Genomic DNA, 21,712 nt, shown 5'->3' on the forward strand with positions numbered 1-21,712 from the left:
TTAAACCAAGAAACATATGGTCCTCTGAGGACTGCCTGAAGCAACACCCTCATAGAAACTAGCCTCTGAATACCATTGGTTTTGGCATTGAATCCAAAATCAACAAATATAAATAAATTAAATTATGCAAGGCCCTCACTCATTTTATGTGGTCTCAATATATACTTTCCCCTCATAAATCATAATTCACTTTCTTCTACTTTATTAAAAGCAAAATTATCTTTTAGTTAGCTTATGTATTTAAGGCATATTTCTTTTAACTTATTTAGGTTATGTATTTAGGACATGTCTATTTTAACTTCTATAATTATTTTATATGAGTGTTTAGTTTAAATTTAATAACTACGTTTTTCCTTTTGTAAGATGTGAAGCAAATGTATGTGATGTTCATAAAATCTAATCTGAGAAAAACTAAGATGTTATTATTTTAAAATGGTAGCTAGATAAATGGAAGCTAAAACTTAAAAGGCCACAAATATTTACAGTGCTTTGAGAAAGCAACCATTTAAACTCTCCATAATTTCCCCAAACATCTATTACCAGTTGGAAAACTTTTAATTAAGAATTTTATGCAGATTTACTTTTGCTCCTTTCTTTGTATATCTGCCTGTGTTTTTTCCTGTTTCTTAAGGCATAAAAGCTCTTCACAAACTGCAAAGCCTGAGTTCTCATAGTTTTCCTTCAACATTAAACAAAACATTCTTCAGAGATTATAGCAATATTATAGCAGAGAGTTTGCCTTGATTGTGGCTTACTAGGATTTGATCACCAGTATCCTATATGATCCCTAAGCAACACAACAGTAATTCCTGAGTGTGGGCCCTGAAGTAAATATTGAGATTTTCTATATGTGGCTCCCAAGAAACTAAATAATTAATAAAAGCAGGCACTAGACTAAAATTTATGTAATGAATATGAAAATAAATTTTTTTCTTTTCATTTTTATGCCAAAACTTGTGCCTATAGTTAGATTTATAATAATTAGACCTGAGAGAATTAAGAGGTTATATATATTTTAACTGTTGACTCAGCTGTTTATTTAGAAAAAGGAAAAATTTAAATTGTTGCCATTAGCAAGACAGCCAACAGAGCATCCTGCTTTAAAATCACCATTTTATATGTCTTAAATATTAGCCTTTTATCTGATGGGTATTGGGTTAATAGTTTCTACCATTCTGTGGTTGGCTTTTGTATCCTAGGCACTATTTCCTTTGAGGTGCAGAAGCTTCTCTGCTTAATATAGTTTATCTCTTAATATAGTTTATCTCTGCTTCCACTTGTTTGGAGAGTGATATTTTGTCTTGAAGATGCCTTTAGTCTCAATGTCATGGAGTGTTTTGCCTACATGTTGTTCTATATACCATATTTTGGGGGATCTAATATTGAGGTCTTTAATCCATTTGCATTTGACCTTTGTGCATGGTGTTAGATGGAGGTTTGAGTTAATTTATTTTGCAAGTGGCTGACCAGTTTTCCCAACACTACTTGTTGAAGAGGCTTTCCTTGCTCCATTTAGCATTTCTTGCCCATTTATCAAATATTAATTGTGTGTATGTCTTAGAAACATTCTCTGAATACTCAAGTTTATTTCACTGATCTAAGGGTCTGTCTTTATTCCAATACCATACTGTTTTAATGACTTTAATTTTGTAATATAATATAAAATTGGAGAATGTGATATCCCCCATATTCCATTTCCCAAGGGTTTCTCAAGCTATTTGTGGGTATTTATTGTTTCAAATGTATTTACCCAGTGTCTTATCTACTTCTTTGAAGAATATCATGGATATTTTGAGAGGGATTTCATTAAATTTGTACAATGCTACAAGGTATTGACAAAACTTATCAAGAAAAATATCTCTACAGATACTGCAGAGATTCAAGGGTATTCAGAGAATACTTTGAGAAACTCTATGCCACTAAATATGAGAACCTGGAAGAAATGGAAAAATTTTTGAACTCATAACACCTTCCACGGTTGAATAAAGAAGATGTAGCATATCTAAACAGCCCCATTACTATTTAGAAAATTAAAACCATAATCAAAAATTTTCCCCAAAACAAAAGCCCAACCCTGATGGATTCACGGATGAATTCATTCAAACCTTTCAAGAGGAAGTACTACCAATCCTGGCCAGGCTCTTTTATAAAATGGAAAAAACAGGAATACTTCCAAATAGCTTTTAATAAAGCCAACATAACCTTGATACCAAACAAGACAAAGATGCTGCCAAAAAAGAAAATTACAGACCAATAACCCTGATGAACACAAATGCAAAGATTCTCAACAAAATCCTGGCAAACAGGATCCAATGCCTCATCAAGAAGATCATTCACTATGTTCCAGTAGTTTTCATCCCAGGAATGCAAGGATGGTTTAACATCCATAAAATTATCAACATAATATACAACATCAACAACAAGAAAAATAAAAATCACATGGTCATATCAATAGACACAGAAAAAGCATTTTGATAAGTACCAACACCCATTCTTGATCAAAAATCTCAGCAAGATGGGAATGAAAGAAACCTTTCTCAATATAGTTAAGGCCATCTACCACAAACCAATGGCAAATATTATCCTCAATGGAGAGAAATTAAAAGCCTTTTCTCTAAATTCTGGTACAAGACAAGGCTGTCCTCTCTCACCACTCCTATTCAACATAGCATTGGAAGTCCTTGCTATAGTGATTAGACAAGAAAAAGATATGAAGGGAATCCAGATAGGAAAGGAAGAAGTCAAGCTCTCACTGTCTGCGGATGATATGATACTCTACTTAGAAAACCCTAAAGTTTTACCAAAAAACTTCTAGAAATAATAGAATCACATAGCAAGGTGGCAGGCTACAAAATTAACACACAAAAATCAATGGCCTTTCTATACACCAATAATGATAGGGAAGAAATGGACATTAAAAATACAACCCCATTCATATTAGTGCCACATAAACTCAAATATCTTGGAGTCAACCTGACTAAACATGTGAATGATCTATACAAAGAAAACTATAAAACACTGCTCCAAGAAATAAGAGAGGACACATGGAAATGGAAACACATACCCTTCTCATGGATTGGCAGGATCAACGTCATTAAAATGGCAATACTTCCAAAAGCATTGTACAGATTTAACGCGATTCCTCTAAAGATACCCATGACATTCTTCAAAAAAGTGGATCAAACACTTCTGAAATTCTTTGGAACAATAAACACCCTCAAATAGCTAAAGCACTCCTTGGGAAAAGGAATATGGGAGGCATTACTTTCCCCAATTTTAAGCTGTATTACAAAGCAATAGTTATCAAAACAGCATTGTATTGGAATAAAGACAGACCCTCAGAATAGTGGAATAGGCTTGAATACTCAGAGAATGTTCCCCAGACATATAAACACCTAGTTTTTTTTTTATATAAAGGAGCAATAAATCCTAAATGGAGCAAGGAAAGCCTATTCAACAAGTGGTGTTGGCACAACTGGTTAGCCACTTACAAAAAAGAGAACTCAAATCCCCAGCTAACACCATGTATGAAGGTAAAATCCAAATCTATTAAAGATTATTGATATCAGATCTGAAACTATAAAATATATACAACAACATGTAGGTAAAACACTGCATGACAATGAGACTAAAGGCATCTTTAAGGAGGAAACAGCACTCTCCAAACAAGTGAAAGCAGAGATAAACAGATGGGACTATATTAAGCTGAGAAGCTTCTGCACCTCAAAAGAGATAGTGCCCAGAATACAAAAGCCACCCACTGAGTGGGAGAAATACCCATCAAATAACGGACTAATATCCAAAATATACAAGGTATTGGCCGAACTATACAAGAAAAAAACATCTAACACCATCAAAAAATGGGGAGAAAAAATGAACAGACACTTTGTACTAGAAGAAAGGCAAATGACCAAAAGGCACATAAAAAGATGCTCCACATCACTAATCATCAGGGAAATGCAAATCATAACAACTGGTACCACCTCACGCCACTGAGATTGGCACACATCACAAAGAAGGAAAACAAGCAGTGCTGGCAGGGATGTGGAGAGAAAGGAACTCTTTTTCACTGCTGGTGGGAGTGCCGTCTAGTCCAACCTTTATGGAAAGCTATATGGAGATTCCTCCAAAAACTGGAAATTGAGCTACCATATGATCCAGCTATACCACTCCTAGGAATATACCCGAGGAACACAAAAATCAATACAAAAATCCCTTTTTCACACCTATATTCATTGCAGAACTATTTACAATAGCCAAACTCTGGAAACAACCAAGATGCCTGTCAACAGATGAGTGGCTAAAGAAACTGTGGTACATATACACAATGGAATACTATGCAGCTGTCAGGAGAGATGAAGTCACGAAATTTTCCTATACATGGATGTACATGGAATCTATTATGCTGAGTGAAATAAGTCAGAAGGAGAGAGAAAGATGCAGAATAGTTTCACTCATCTATGGGTTTTAAGAAAAATGAATGACATTTTAGCAGTATCTCAGAAACAAGAGAGATGTGGGCTGGAATGTGCAGTGAATGACATGAAGCTCACTACATAGAGTGATGAGTGTAGTTAGATAAATAACTACACTGAGAACTATCATAACAGTGTGAATGAATAAGGGAAGTAGAAAGCCTGTCTCAAGTACAGGTGTGGGTGGGGTGGGGAGGAGGGAGATCTGGGAAGTTGGTAGTGGGAATCTTGCACTGGTGAAGGGGAAATGTTCTTTGCATGACTGTAATCATTAAACTAAAGTTATATTTGTAATCATGGTGTTTAAATAAATATAATTCAACAAAAAAAGAAAAAAAAATCTCACCCATCAAAAAATGAGAAGAAATGAACAATTTTGCAAGGAAGAAATATAAATAGCCAAAAGGGATATGAAAAAATGCTCCACAGCACTAATCATCAGGGAGATGCAAATCAAAACAGCAATGAGCTACCATCTTATGCCACAGAGACTAGCACACATCACAAAGTACAAGAACATTGGTGATGAGAATGTTGGACTGGTGTAGGGGGGTATTCTGTTTATGAATGAAACCCAACTACAAACATGCTTGTAATCATGATGCTTAAATACATATTTATTAAGAAAGAAAAGAACAAGAACAATCAGTGCTGATGGAAATGTGGGAAGAAAGGAACTCTCATTCACTCTTGGTGGGAATGCCATCTAGTCCAGCCTTTATAGAAAACAATATGGCAATTTTTCAAAAAACTGGCAATTGAGTTCCCTTATGATCTAGCTATACCATTCCTAGGGAATATACCTAGGAACTCAAAAATGCAATACAAAAATACCTTCCACACACCTATATTTATTGTAGCACTATTTACAATAGCCAGAATCTGGAAACAACCAAGATGCCTACAAGAGATGTATGGCTAAATAAACTGTGGTACATATACACAATGGAATATTATGTAGCATCAGGAGAGACATCATGAAGCTTTCCTATACATAAATGGACATGGAAATTATTATGCTGAGTGGAATAAGTCAGAGGGAGAGAGAGAAAGAATAGCTCACTAATCTATGGGTCTTAAGAAAAATAAAAGACATTATTGTAATAAGGCCAGGAGGTAATAGAGATAAGGGCCAGAAGGACTGGAAGGACTGGCTCACAATTTGAAGCTCACCATAGTGAGTGTTGAGTGCAATAAGAGAAATAGCTACACTAACAACTACCATGACAATATTAATGAGTGAAAGAAGTAGAATGTCTGTCTTGTATATAGGCAAGGGGTGGGGGAATAGGCATATTGCAGGCATTGGTGATGGTAATGTCTCACTGGTGAAGGGTGGGTGTTCTTTTTATGACTGAAACCCAACTACAATCATGTTTGTAATCATAGTGTTTAAATAAATATATCATTTTTTAAAAAATCATCATTTTAGCCATTTCAATTCTTCACATTTTATGAAAATGAATCCTACCCCATCTTTCCTGACATACTACTCCTTAGATCATTTTAAAATAAAAAGAAACATAGGCACTCAAATAGTATATTTAAAACAATTTTTAAGTTAGTTGGATAGTATTGTTTCATGACTTTGCTAAAATTATTTTTTGATAGTTTTATTTAGTTTCAGACATTGATATTTAGGGCTAGAGTGGTAGGGTGTTTGCCTTGCATGCAGCTGACCCAAGGCAGATGGTGTTTTGAATCCTGGCACTCATATGGTCCCTGTGCCTACCTGTAGTGATTTCTGAGTGAAGAGTCAGTTAAAATCCTGAGCACCATCGGGCATGACCCCCCCCAAATCAAGATTTATAAAACCCATATACATTAATTAATAAATCAGTAAAATAGTAGTTGTTCTCATGTTTATATAATAAACCATTGACTTATTTCTATTTTGTATTTCTAGAAACAAGATATTTTCTGTATTCCCATTGTTTTGAGTCAAGTTGACCAATCTGTATCACAGTAGGTCTACATTTTTAAAGGTATGTCACATTGTCCACTAGATTAAGGATCACCATAGATGTACTTTTAAAATGTAGAATCCAGATGTAAATAAGATAGATAGATACATGCATACATAGATCGATAGGTGGATAGATAGATACATAGATAGATAAGAATAAATGAATAGATAATAGATAGCCTGACAGATAGATAGGTTTATAGAATTAAGAGTTATGCTACAGGTGTTTGGCATGAGGCCTTGCATGATTACTGACCCGAGTTTGATTACAGTATGACATCTGGTCTAATACATCCCTTTACTAGTGATCCCTTAGCACAGAACCAGGAGTAAGCCCTTAGCACTGCCAGATAAGGCTACAAAACAAAACAAGAAAATGAAAGTACAGTAAAATGTGAAATATGGCATTGCATAGCTTATTGAGTGTGTGTAACTGAGTCATGTGTCTAGTAATCTTCTTTTAAGAAAACATGCCAGTATATTTATTGGGCACTCAAAAATTCAAAAAACTTTGTCTAATTGGTAGGGTATGAAGATGATGGATAAAAAAGTAAAATTCTTCATATTTTTTATTCATTTAAAACGATGATAGTGAAAAATTTTATTCCACTTTTTTTTTTTGCTGTAGAGGAATACTACCTGGCTTTCAGAAAAGGGAGGTGTCCTAAAATAGGCCATAACTAGTGCATTTACCATGTTTCTGTAACAAAATGTAACATTGTAATTAATTTAATATTTATGAATTGACCTAACCTCTAAAGTAAATCATTTCTTTAAAAATTATACACCTGGGGCCGGAGAGATAGTATGGAGGTAGTGCATTTGCCTTGAATGCAGAAGGACGATGGTTTGAATCCCGGCATCCCATATGGTCCCCAGAGCCTGCTAGGAGCGATTTCTGAGCGTAGAGCCAGAAAGAACCACTGAGCGCTGCTGGGTGTGACCCAAGTCCTCCCTCCAAATAGAATTATACACCCTTTGTCATGGGGACTGGACATAGCACTCAATTGATCGGACGTAGACCTTCAACTCTTAACACCAGATCCCAACCATAGAACTGGCACTGTTATTGCACCAGAACCATGAATCAAACTCTCACCCAGGGGAAAGCCTAATACTGCTCTGGCAACATCTTGCACCAGGGTGGGTTCCGATGACACCCTAATGATGAGGAAACAGCACACAACTTACTTGATCTAAGTGCAGGTTGCCTTACCTCTTTACCTAAAGATAAAATGAAATCAGAAGACACTCCCTCCTAGTATCTGTACAAAAACCAAGATCTCTACTTACAAAAGACTGACTTTGACAACTGCAACTGAGCAGAACTTTTCCTGTTTGGGTTTGACAACTAACATGCCTGGAGCCTGGAGTTGGTCTTATGACAATATGCTTAAAGGGTAGAGATACCCTGTATCTCTTAGAGTAAAATACTTTTTTTCTGATTTCCCCTCAAGTTTATTGGACCTATGGAAAAAAATAAACCTTGCCACATCCGCCCTCTTTATTTCTTTTTTTTCTTCTTTTAATTTTATTTATTGCTTCTAGTTTGGGGTCACACCATTTTTACAGAATCATAGAACATAAATCATCTTGTTCTGCCTTATATTTCTAGGTCTACCTACAAACTGAAAAAAGAAAAAAAAGTTCATAAAACCCAGGAGCAAAGCAGTCTCAGGAGCATTGAGTGGAAAGAAAAATTGTCATCTAAATACCAAAACCAAAGTCAATGACAATAGAATTAAGAGACAAATACTATAATAAACTATACACAAAATGAAACTGTTACACTAATAGTCCAGGGGGCTAAGGGTGGAGGTATGAAGTTCATGCAGGGAATTATGGTTGAGGGAGGTCAACACTTATGGTGGGAATGGCCCTAATTCACTGTCAGCATGTGCCTGAAATACAACTGTGAAAGAATTGTAATTCACATTGGTCTCAATAAAACTTTTTTAAAAAGTATAGTTGTTTTTAGACATAATCATATCTTAATATAATTTGGGGAGTAAAAGGAAAAAAGGAGTTTAAGGATGTTGATATACAGAAGACAGTGTGTTTTCTCTAATCTATATTGAAGTATAATTTGAAATGTCTGGCATCATTTTGTTTAATGAGAGGGCATCCCTGGAGATGCTCAGACGTTATTTCGAGTTCTTAAGTCAGGAATCACTCTATGGAATGCAGGGGATTAAACCTGGGTCAACACATGCAAAGCAATGTATGACCCTTTTGTTTTATTTATGTTATATGTTATTTTGAGAAAATAGAATTAATTCATAGAAAAATGGTCTGTCTTGCAGTTAACTCAAAATAAGTTAAAAGGACAGAAATATCATCAACAAACAGCATACCTATTAAAATGGAGAGAATATTTGCTAGTGAATTCAGTCTTAATGCTGATCCTTTGATGAGAGGTCATTTTACCATTGATAGATTTTACTAAACATTCTATTAAAACATACTATAAAGACATACCTTTTTAGACACACTTAAAATCATATAGTTATATAGTTTTACTCCTCCTCAAATATATATAAAACTTTTATAAACTTATATATAAGTTTTATATATAAAGCATATTATATAGTTTTGCATGCATTTTATTATGACACTTTTGCTTCCAATGTATGCTTTATTGTAAGCAAGTAAAAACTTATTTTCTGATTTATATGTCCTGATATTTTTCCATTATAAGGCATAATGTATTTGGGGGGCACACCCGGTGATCTCAGGGGATACTCCTGGCTGTATGCTCAGAAATTGCTCCTAGCTTGGGGGACCATATGGGGTGCTGGGGATTGAATCAAGGTTCATCCTTGTGCAAGGCAAAAGTCCTACAGCTGTGCTATCGCTCCAGCCTCATTATGGGAAATTCCTTTTTGGGGGGCATTGGGTCACATTTTTTTTTTGGTTTTTGGGCCACACCCGGCGGTGCTCAGGGGTTACTGGCTGTCTGCTCAGAAATAGCTCCTGGCAGGCACGGGGGACCATATGGGACACCGGAATTCGAACCAACCACCTTAGGTCTTGGATAGGCTGCTTGCAAGGCAAACGCCACTGTGCTATCTCTCCGGACCTGTTAGGTCACATTTTGTGTTGCTCAGGGGTAACTCCTGGCTCAGAAATCTCTCCTGGTAGACACGGACACCATACGGGATTCCAGGATTCAAAACACTGTCCGTCCTGGATTGGCTACTGTCTTTGCGCAAGGCAAACATCTAGCCCCCGTAATGTATTTTTATAGCATAAAAATTTATAACTAAATAACTAAATCCATGTTCCAAATTTACGAGTTTGAAGAAAAATTTACCAGTTTAAAAAATTACATTTCATATTTAGAATACTTTATATTAACATTTTCATTTTACATTAATTTAAATACAATATTTTACAGTCAACATTTTTTCTTTTTGTTCTTCTTTGTAAGGCCATAACCTTCATTTCTCTGAGGCTTCTCTTGACTCTGTGGTAGGTGGAAGGTCTCAATGGTGCTCAAAGTCTATGATGTGCTTCAGATCAAATCTGGGCCTCCAGCATGAGCTTAATACACTGAGCAATTTGTCTGGTCCTAAATAATCTTTTGTGTTTTTGAGCCACACCCAGTAATGCTCAGGAGTTTTTCTTGGCTGTGCAATTCAGGAATCACTGATACTGGGGATTAAAACTACATTAATTCCATGCAAGATGAGTGCCTTACCTGCTCTAATAGATATTTAATCTCTCTCCAGCTTTTAACTAAACTTTTGTTTTATTTAGACCATTGTGATTTAATAAGCTACTTTCAGTTGGGTTTTAGACATAAATGTTTCAGCACCAATCTCACCATCAATGTCAGCTTCCCACTACCAATATTCCCAGAGTCCATCGCAAGCCACCACTCCTCATGCCAGCCCACCATCATAACAGTCACCTTTTTAAGTTTGGTTGTTAAAGTTTGGGTCTCATGATTTCTTTTTTGTTGGCTCTGGTTTTATTTAGTTCTGTCCTTTATTAACACCACCAAATCACCTGATTTGGTGATGTAGGTCTCGGTATATAGTGAGCAGAAGAAAAGAAATTGAATGGATGAAAAGAAAGACACATAAAATGATATGAAAGAGGGACTATGGGGTCTCAAGTGCATTGAAGGTTTTTTTTTTTTTTTTTTTTTTTTTTTTTGGGTCACACTTGACAGTGCTCAGGGGTTACTCCTGGCTCTATGCCCAGAAATCACTCCTGGAAGTGTCAGGGGACCATATGGGATGCCGGGATTCAAACCACCAACCTTCTGCATGCAAGGCACACGTCTTACTTCCATGCTATTTCTCCAGCCCCACATTGGAGGTTTTAACCCAACATTTTCAACTTAAAGATTTATTTAAAATGTTTTCTTTAATAACCAAGTATCAAAGTTGAGGTTTTATAGATCCTTCTTAGTTACTAGAACACAATTGCACTTAGAATAGTAAAAATCAACAGAAATTTGAACGAGACTAGTATCCAAGAAAACTGTGATATATAAGTACACATTTTAAGATGTTTTAAAACTTTGTAAACAGTTGATAGAAGGATTCATTAGAAACATTCTTTATATAGTGAGATATTCTATGCTAACATCATGCACTATTGCATAGGCTAGGTATTTTAATTTCAATGCATTTCTTTATATATGTTTTTATATATACTAGATAAGGAATTCACAAATAATCAAGAAGAATAATTGCATTCACTGTTTTATTTTGCAACGTCTTAAACATAACATGCAGTTAATAAAAAAGAAACATCCACATGGACTTGAGTGAAAAGTAATTTTAGAAAAGTATAAAAAGGTAAATATAAAAATTCTTAAAATGGTTACCAAGTTATTAGGGTGTCATATGAGTCCACTCTGGAGCAAGTTGATGCCAAGGCAGCATGAGCACTTTCCTTGGTAGAATTCTGATTCCTGGTGCTGGTGTAGAAAACACCATATGGAACGAACTATGTTGGATCCGAGGTTCAGGGGTGAATGGCCAATGTCCGATCTTCTGAAGCCTATGTCAAGTCACTATACAACCTGCTTTCAGGGCAGGGTTCTTTGCATTGCCACCTAATTGTGAGATGAAACCAAAAGACACTTCCTCTCACCCTGACTTTGACATAGGATTTGTATAAAAACCAGATCTCTAACTACAGAAACCTGAATGAGCACAACTGTGATTTTGAAGAACTTTTATTGGAACCACATTGTTGGGGTTCAACAACTTAGTATGCTTGGAACCTGGTTGATATCATGCCAGATGCTTCATGAGTCAGGACTCCCTGTTTTTAGGCCAAATGGTTTTTCTTTCTATTTTCCCCATAATTTGTTGTGCTTATTCAAAACAAAACAAAACTGCTACACACACCCCTTTGTTGTATTGCATTTTATATCTCTTATTTTTTTTAAATTGGGCTCCTGCCTTTTTCATAGACTTTGGGACATAGATTATTTCATTATAACACATATTCCCACTTTTTCTATAAAACTAGAAGAAAGGAATAAGGAAAATTTGGGGGTTGGGGCCAAGTTGTCTTGGATGCATTGCGAAGAAATAAATAAGTAAAGAACTAAATATCCAAGCCAAAGTCAATGACAATAGAATCAAGGGACTAAACTTTAACAATCTAAATTTAAAGGGGCCTGTTATACTGGCAGGCCATGGGGCAAAGGGTGGAAGTATAGGATGGACTCTGGGTCCATTGGTGGAAGGAGGTTGATACTGGTTGTGGGAAGGGCCTAGACTCATTGTATACTTTAAATTCAACTATGAAGGATTCTATAGATCACAATTGTTTCAATAAAATAAAATTAAAAAATTTCTTAATACCTAAACACTGCTTTAAAAGTAACTTCAAAATTTTATCCGATATTTTGCAATTGATTTTAATGTATTGATTTCATTGGTTTCAAATATATCATCCACTTATTTCAATTTAATTTGAACATTACTTAAGATCATCTGGCTCAAGAGATATAAACATGTATGTATAATGTCTATGTTTTATTCTTTTTAATATTTGGACATTATAAGGCTAATTTGATGTCCATAAAATAAGTAAAGAGCTTTGCATTTGACTTAAGAGTGTATATGCAGAAAGCATTAACTTTACAACTAAAAGCATTAAGGTTGTTGCCTCTGTGGATGTATGTGTCTGTGTTAGTGATGAAACTGGCCTGCCTTTCATCTTTTCTTTACCAAAAGAAGTAAAATGTTCACAAGGTAATTTTACTCAGAATTTCAAATACATGGTACTAAATTAGCAATCAGAAAGGAAATACAATGAAACTTGACATACACATGAACAGAACCATAAAGTATTGCTTTAGGATATAATTCCACTAGATTGCAATCCATGAAGATTAATAAACAGTGATTTCATTTGCTACACGTAGACAGTCATACATATCAGGTGGAAGACTAGTTTGGGTGAGGTTATTACCATCCAAACGCAAATGCTTGATTTTGGAATAGGATAATGGGCCCAGGATCTTACAGAAGCTCTTTACTTCAAACTCTGAAAATTAAAAAACAGAAAAGTTTAATCTTTTTTTTAGTATACAAGCTAAAAATTATTGGAAGATATTATTAATCCATAGTAACATCTAGAATAATTTTTCCTAAAAGTCATTACTCACATATTTGAATTTAAATAAATAAAAGAAACATCATGACTCAATAGTATTTAGTGAATAACAATTTAGATATTTCAATTTAGCCAACAGAATTTTCAAAACTAAGTTTAAGTTCTTTGAAAGATGTTGGATTTCAGAATAATACTTAATATGTATATAACTACTTAAGGTTCATTTTTCAACACTAATTCTAAGATGATGAAATCTAAGAATGTATTATTGTATGGAAAATCTCACCAACAATAAACTTTTTAGGTTGTATATCTGAAAATGGGATTAATTAGTTAATGCTTTTTAAGGAGTTTTCCAAAAATATTTATGACAATGACAGCCTACTCCAAGGTAAAACATTATAGAAAATTTACCTTAAGCCCAAAGTGAACATCATTTGGTTATTTATTGTGTTTTGTTTTCTTCTTAAATTATAGTTAACAACAATCATATTGAAAATGATAGTCACTACATGTTCTTACTCTAAGACACTACCTGAAATATCTTAGGAGTCAAAATTGACAGATTTTTTTCTGCCTCTAAGAAATTACAAACCAGGGAAAACATGTATAATTAGGTCTATATGCAGTTTCTACTTATAAAGGTTTTTATTAGTGATTTTTCTTTCTTTACCTTTAAGAACTGAATAACTTTGGAACATGTATTTGATACACTTGTTAGAAATTGGATATGTACATAAGTATTAAATTAATTTAGCATACAGATGTTTCATTAATGGTAGCATATAAGTAATGATTAATGCTCTTACATTTTTGTTTTTAAATTGTTCCTTCATTATAAAGTTCTATGATAAGGTTAATGCTTAAAGATTCTACTTGAATTCTTGGAATGTGACAGTCAAAGAAGATCCCAGCAGAAAAAACTCTCAAGTGTCCACTGCACAGGAAGGCTTGAGTTCACCCACAAGAACTGGGGCTAATTTCTGTCTGTGTTTGAGTATAAGGGAACTCTGAAAAGAGCGGCACCTGTGCCTGGCTTCCTGATTCATGGAGTGGACAGCAAAGAAGACCTCAGTAAAAGAAAATGTTCTCAAGTGCCCAGTGCACAGGTAGGTTTGCTTCTGGCCACAAGGATGGGTATTAATTCCTGACTGTATTCTAGCTGAAAGGGGACTCAAAAAAGAGTGGCACTTGTGCCTGGCTTCCTGATTCTTGGAGTGCAACAGCCAAAAACGAGGCAGCAAAAAAAGCTCTCAAGTGCCCATTGCACAGGTAGGCTTTTCTCACCCACAAAGAGTGGAGCAGAAGAGCTTTGCTCCACAGTCATGCATGTATTCTAGAACATGAACCACACTATAAGCGTGGCAATGGGGGAACAATGCAGGACAACAGCATGCATAATGAAGGTGGCAGCCCTGATGACCAAAAAAGTACCAACTACCTAAAAAAGCCTCTAAGATAAGGAATTTAGAATAAAAATATGGAGGATGTTCATAGAACTGATCTGAACATACAACAAAATAGAAATCAGAAAACTCCAAATTGAAATAACGGGACTGAAAAACTTGGTAGATAAAATGAAAAACTCTATGGAAAGCCTCTCCAACAGAGTAACAGAAGCTGAAAACAGAATCAGTGAGCTGGAAGATGAGATGCATAACAACTCCATACAGAAGAAGAGATTGGAAAAGAACCTTACAGCAAATGATCAGACAATGAGAAAATACACAAAGATTGTGAATTGATGAAAAGAAAAGTGTTCCATAAATTCAACAGAAACAATATAATAATCATTGGAAAATTATATGGAGATTTCTCAAAAAACTGGAAATTGAGCTCCCATATGATCCAGCTATACCATTTTTAGGGATACACCCTAGGAACTCAAAAACTCAATACAAAAATCTCTTCCTCACTCCTTGAGTACATTTTATAATAGCCAGACTCTGGAAACAACAAAATGCCCTTCAACAGATGAATAACTAAAGAAACTGTGGTACATATATACAATGGAATATTATGTAGATATAAGGAGAGATAAAGTCATGAAATTTTCCTCTATATGGATGTATATGTATCAGAATCTATTATTCTGAGTGAAATAAGCCAGAGGGAGAGAAACACACAGAATAGTCTCACTCCTCTATGGATTTTAAATAAAAGACATTGAAATCATTCCCAGAGATGAGGGCCAGAAGGACCTGCTCAAGATATGAAGCTCAACACAAAGAGTGGTGAGTGTGATTAGAGAAATAACTTTTCTGAGAACTATCATAACAATGTCAGTGAGGGATGTAGAAAGCCTGTCTCGAATATAGACTGGGGATGAGGGTGGGAGGAGATATTTGCATTGGTGATGGGAAGATTGCATTGGTGAATGGTTTTTTTTTTTTTATGACTGAAACCCAATTACGATCATGTTTGTAAGCATGGTGTTTATATAAATATATTATTAAAATAAATAAAGATTCTACTTGATAAATGAGAAATAATTTTGGCTACATGCTTTCTTAAGGGGTTGTGGACAATTGGTGTCTTTGATTATTTGATGACAAAGTAACAAAATTGAAAATATACCTGAAAATTCAAGTTGCAAAAATACCCTATAAAATCAGGGATTCCTATGACTACCTTGTTCAATCTTTGTGAAAAACATTATGGATGCTTCTAAAATATTAATAATTGACCTATATGACCCTGCAATTTTACTTCTTGGCATAAATTCCAATATCAGAAAACTATATTCCAAAAACATATCTGAATTCCTATCAGTACATTCTGGTACTGGTCACAACAGCTCAAATGTGGAAACAATCCAAGTGTCCAAGAACAGGGAACTGGCTAAAGAAAACCTGGTATGCATCCGCAGTGGAATATTACTCAATCCTAAAAATTACAAAATCATGAAATGTACTGCTATGTGGATGAAAAATGTGATGTTGAGTGAAATAAGACAGAATGAGTGGCCGGTGTGGTGGCGCTAGATGTAAGGTCTCTGCCTTGCCAGCGCTAGCCTAGGAGGGATGGCGGTTCGATCCCCTAGAGTCCCATATGGTCCCCCAAGCCAGGAGCGACTTCTGAGCGCATAGCCAGGAGTAACCCCTGAGCATCACCGAGTGTGGCCTAAAAACCATAAAAAAAAGATAGAATGAGTGGAACAAATACAGAATAAATACTCTTAAGTGAACTATCAAAAAATGGTCAGGAAACAATGAATGACAAAAATTAGCACAACGTGTGACCTAGTTTACCAAGGTGAGCTAGTAGGGGGGTGGCAGGCAGTAGGATGAAGGTGTACATAGGACAGTGGTTAAAGAAATTCAATATGCTGGTGGAGGGGATGGGTCTAGAAAACTATATACATGAAACACTACCATTAATAGTACTGCAAATCATTGAATTTTGCAATACCAAAATAGAATTTTAAAAGATCAGTTGTATTAGACACTGTAATTTTCATCTCAGCTTGTGAAATGATTGTTAACATTTCTCTCAGAAAAATTTTCCAAATCTCACAAATCACTTTGTTAGTTTATGTGAGATATGATCTGATATTCTGAATTTGTATCCTTCCCCCTTCTTGTCTGAAGGGAAGAAGGTGTTCTAGTGCCTAATTTCTTACCAACTGTGAAGAATTTAAGCCCTCAAATCTCTTAAATTGTACTAACTGAATGCCATTTTGATCTGTCAAATGTTGATAATATGGAAGCATGCACTACTTCCAAATAGTGACTAGGGACAGTAGTAAGGGTTCAGTTCCGAAACTGTCTTATATGATATGAGAAGTAAACTTTCTGAATATAAAAATATGGCATTTCAGAGTTAGCATTCAAGATCTTCTTCATGACAATACACCAACCATACTAGAAGTTATTAAACAGATTTAAAGTAGGTTTTAAGTAGCATAGTTCAAAGGTACATGATAATATTTTCTGATAAAAATTTTAGTGTCCTTATTTATCATGACACACTGGAACTGACTTTCATGAAATAAAAATGTTCAAATACAATGTTATTGTACAGATATAATTACTTTTTGTGTGATTCAATGGTTCCTATTTAATTTCACTTACAATGTTTTATCCACAAATAAGTTTCTTTACTGCTAAACTCCATTATAATGAGAGAGAGAATGGTGGACATCAATTTCACCTTAATTTAAACTGAAAAATATTCAGAGAAGACATGTAGAAAGAGGAGCAAGAAGAAGATAACATTTATCAAATCAAACACCTGCCCATAAGATAAATAAAAGATAAAATAAAATAATGTATTTAGAGAAAGGAAATTTGAATCGTGGAAAAATCAAATGGAAAAAATGGTGGCATGGAAAAGGGATTCTGTAATTATATTTTTTGAACTGGATTAAACCTTCATCATATACCTACCATCCTTTATTTTTTTTCATAGTTTTTGTAAGAACAATATGAGCAGCCATATATGCTAATTATCATACAGACAACAAAAGCCAAAACAGCAGACCAATATGCTGAATTTCAAATAAAGCTGTAAGATAATATGAGAAAATAAGTATTTGCTCTATAGATAAACCAGAGGGATTCTTGAAAACTTCTTAAAACTGTGCCTTTTTCTAATCCTGTTTGTTCTTCTGCTAGGTTTGCAAATAAGTGCATTTAATTCAATAATTGAAGTTACAAGGAGGCAAATACCAATAACATAGCAGGGTTTATTTTCCCAGAGTACTTTATTTGAATAGATAAATGTTTATATTCTAAAATCTCTAGATAAAATCTTAATTGTTTAAATCTGGACCTGCCAGAATTTGGATGTACCTCCAAACTAGAATTCCAATTCTTTGAATTGGAAGGATATTTTCTTGGCCTATTCAGTCATGTTTTAAAACTCAATCAAATGTAGTCATTGTGTTGCGCAAGTTAGACTTAAAACACACACACACACACACACACACACAGAGGAAAACATGACAAGCAGAGCTTTCTTACTTACTTTCAATTTGATTGACCTCCAGGTAATAGTTTTCCAGGTTTTCATTAACAGCTGGGATGTTTTTAAGCTTATTATATGAGAGATCCAGCTCTAGTAGAGATGACACATTAAAAGCATTTCCAGATATTCCACTATCAGCCAATTCATTATGAGATAAACGAAGAAACTGCAGTCCATTAAATTTCTTAAAATATTCAGCACCGATGGTGGTGATTTTATTGTTATCTAAATAGAGAGTTAGAAGAGATGCTGGGAGATCAGAAGGTAGTTTGGCCATTTGATTGAAGCTCAAGTCAAGGTACTCCAGTGACTTTAGTCCTTTGAGTGCTGAGGAAATGGCCTCTTCTTTCAGCTGGTTGTGTTGAAGTTGGACAAGGGTCAGGTTTACCAGTCCCTCAAAGGAATTCAGCTTTGTGATCTTGTTGTGAGTGAGCTGCAGGTCCTCTAGTGAGTTGGGAAGTGGGCCCACAGACTCTGTCAAATTATTATGATTTATGTGTAGCTTTTTCAGTTGCTTGAGTTTAGAAAAAACGTTACCTTTGATCTTAGAGTTTTCTAAACGATTATAATCTAGAATCAGCCACTGTAGGTCAGTCACGTTCTCAAAGGCTTTTTCTTCAATATGGTCAATCTCGTTATTCCTTAGGTAAAGATATTTTATTCCCGGAGGCACCATTGGCACACTTTTTAATTTCAGCTCATCACAGTACATGGCTGTTGGGTAGTTTCCGGGGCAGTTACATTCTGGCGCACAATCTGGTATCGATTGACCATAAATTGACATGGGAAAGTAGTAATCCCCATAGTAATAATGGCTGCTGGAATCATTGATTAGTGCCAAAAGGAGAGTAATCAGTCCTAGATTCATCTTTGGCATTGTTTTGAATTCTAAACAAAGTGGAAACATAGTATTTTAAAATAGTATACTTCATAGGAAAAGGAAATTCTCTTGAGACTTCTTAATGACCCTGGAAATCACTACTTTCCAGAGCATTAGATTACATGTACTAATGTCAATGGTTTTAATTTAATACAAGTACAAATATATAGGTTTAAAGCTTGTGAAGTGGTGAACATATTTCAAGATCAAAGGGGCACACAGAAATGTGCTTCATTCTGTTTAGTCAGTTGTTCTAGTTTCTTTCTTAAGTACCCTCCTGCAGTAGTTTTCTGAACTACTCTATAGAAATTCGGCTTAGAAAACATGAAAATCCAAATATATGAAAATAAAGATAATTAGTAATTGGACAACCTATCAAAACACTGTTTTACTAAAACTTATTTTGTTTTGCTTGGCCTCCAGGAAAGCTAAAGCTGTGTGTGTGTGTGTGTGTGTGTGTGTGTGTGTGTGTGTGTGTGGTGTGTGTGTGTGTGTGTGTGTGTGTGTGTGTGTAGAGAGAGAAATTCCTTTAAAAGCTAAAGCTGTGTGTGTGTGTGTGTGTGTGTGTGTGTGTGTGTGTGTGTGTGTGTGGAGAAAGAGAGAGAGAAATTCCTTTAAAAGCATCTGGTTATTGTCTATTCTAAATATGGGGAAGATATTCTTTGGTGAGAACATGGGTAAATGGGTATTGTTGCAATTGTTTTAACATTGTATTATTTTTAATAAAACTGCATTATAAAAATAATTCTAAAAATGATAGATAATATATTATATTTTGTACAAATAATGTTTGCTAATCACCTAAATTTCACAAATTTTTTTAAAGTTTTCAACATAGAGTTCCAACTGGTATAGATAATATTTTACTAGTTTTAAATTAAAGTTGTCTTTTTGCTTTATTAACTTAGACATTCTCTGCCTTCTTCAAATCTAATTTTAGAAAGTATGCTTCACTTATATGGATTTTATGTTTTGTACAGAATGGAAGTAAGAGAGGTTTATATTGAGAGAAGTCTGTTTTTAATAGTGGCCTTAGAAGCCAAGTAGAAAAGAATAATAGCATACTATTGAAAATATATAAAATAACTTATATTAGTGATTTTCACTGACTCATATGTTTCTTAGTGATGGAGAAAGCAAATTCAAATTTCTTGGGAAATTGCAGAAGCAGAAATTTATGAATGGAAAAATAAAATACAAATATTAAACTTCAGTGAAAAAATTTGCTGCAGAAATTGTAACCCTGGGTAGAAAATAAGTATAAAATTAGTACCATATTCCAATAGATACATACCATTAAATATGATAGCTTTCTGTGATATTTTTGATACAAGATTTTGGAGTTAGAGATTGGATAAACAGGGATTTTTTTATACTAGAAACTTTAACATTGTTCCTTTAACTTGAAATTACAAGTTACTTTATCTTGGCAGAAGAAAAACCAAAAAAATATTGTTATATATATTCTTTTAGTTATTGCAACTTACAACCAAATTCTTATTTGATTATCACCTTAGATTATGATGAAATTATTTAATCTAGTTAGCAGAACTTGCCCTTGGGAACAATTTCATAGTGCTAATGTAATAAGTACAGGATTTTTTATAACATAAAGTATGTTAAAGTTGTGAACATTTATATAATATATATAATAACTTAATCAATAACTTTCAATTTAGCTTAAGTTAAATTATACCAAAATAATCATGGCAATTATAAAGTGAGTATGACTAGCAGTGAAAAATACACATTCATATTTTTGTCATAATTAAAACAAGCCTCTAAATTCAAAAGAGTATACAATCATATGGTAATTCAACTAAGAAAAAGGAAGAAGAAAGAAACTTTACTTTCATCTTAATTTTGTTTTTAATAAATATATACCTATGACTATGAAAAAAAATACTTTAAAATGTAAATTGTGTTGCCATAATTTCTATAAAGCCTATTCCTTAAACCAATTTTGAAGAAACAAATACTTATAATTAGAATAATAGAAATAAGTAGTCCATAAGTTCCTTAAATTACTCTTTACAGTTGCAAAGAATATTTATAATATATTAAAATAAGCTATAATAATATAGCATTGCAAAATATTTAATATTGATTGTAATGCTTTTATTTGCTCTAAAATTAGGTTTTGACAATACTAAAACTTAACTATTAACATAAAATAACATACATTTAATGCATATATTTAATTGTGTCTAGTTTAAAGAATGTATTTTTTAACTGAAAACTTTTGTTTCTTTGCCAAGCAATACTGTAAAAATTTTATCTCAATTCTTAAAAAAAAAAAAAACCATGAAAAGCATATTAAGCAAATTTTGAAAGTAACAGACCAAATTGTGGATTTACTAGTGAGCAAATTGGCAAAGTTCTTCTGAAATATATTTTTTGTTGTTGTTTCTATTAAAAACACTGTCCCAAATAGTCAGCAGTCCTAGTGTTATAGTGAAAACAGCACTTACCTTGCTGTCTTGATACTGCTTTTGTTAATTCTTAAAACAGATACTCACACTATGGATAAAAATCCAGCACTAAATGCTGTAAACTCTGTCAGTACAGAACTGGCTGCCAGATTTTCAGTGATACAAGAGCTGAAGGGGGGTGGGGGAAACCCAGCCCAGCCACGCCAGTGTCTGAATGGAGTTAAGAGCTTTGTGGGGCTCTTATGGGGTGGCCTGTGAAAGGGGATCTCTAACGAAGTGCAGGTGGACAGAAAGGCCAGCCCAGCTCTTATAGATTAGAGAGAGAGAGATACACATTCAATTGCCCAAATCACAGCTTTGAGCCCAAAACTGAATCCAGCTGCAAAGAAGCAACATCAAAAAC

General features: G+C 34.3%; 1 protein-coding gene across 1 annotated transcript; it reads right to left on the reverse strand.

Annotated features, from left to right (window-relative positions):
- Positions 1-12,426: 12,426 nt before the first annotated feature.
- Positions 12,427-21,427, reverse strand: LUM (lumican). The gene is made up of 3 exons (XM_049783732.1): positions 21,349-21,427; positions 17,998-18,885; positions 12,427-12,960 (listed from the first exon to the last, which is right to left on the reverse strand). Exons 2-3 carry the CDS (start codon positions 18,872-18,874, stop codon positions 12,806-12,808), a joined length of 1,032 nt encoding a protein of 343 aa, XP_049639689.1. The 5' UTR covers positions 18,875-18,885; positions 21,349-21,427; the 3' UTR covers positions 12,427-12,805.
- Positions 21,428-21,712: the final 285 nt, after the last annotated feature.

Source organism: Suncus etruscus, chromosome 11 (assembly GCF_024139225.1).
Source record: "Suncus etruscus isolate mSunEtr1 chromosome 11, mSunEtr1.pri.cur, whole genome shotgun sequence".
Lineage (NCBI taxonomy): Eukaryota > Metazoa > Chordata > Mammalia > Eulipotyphla > Soricidae > Suncus > Suncus etruscus.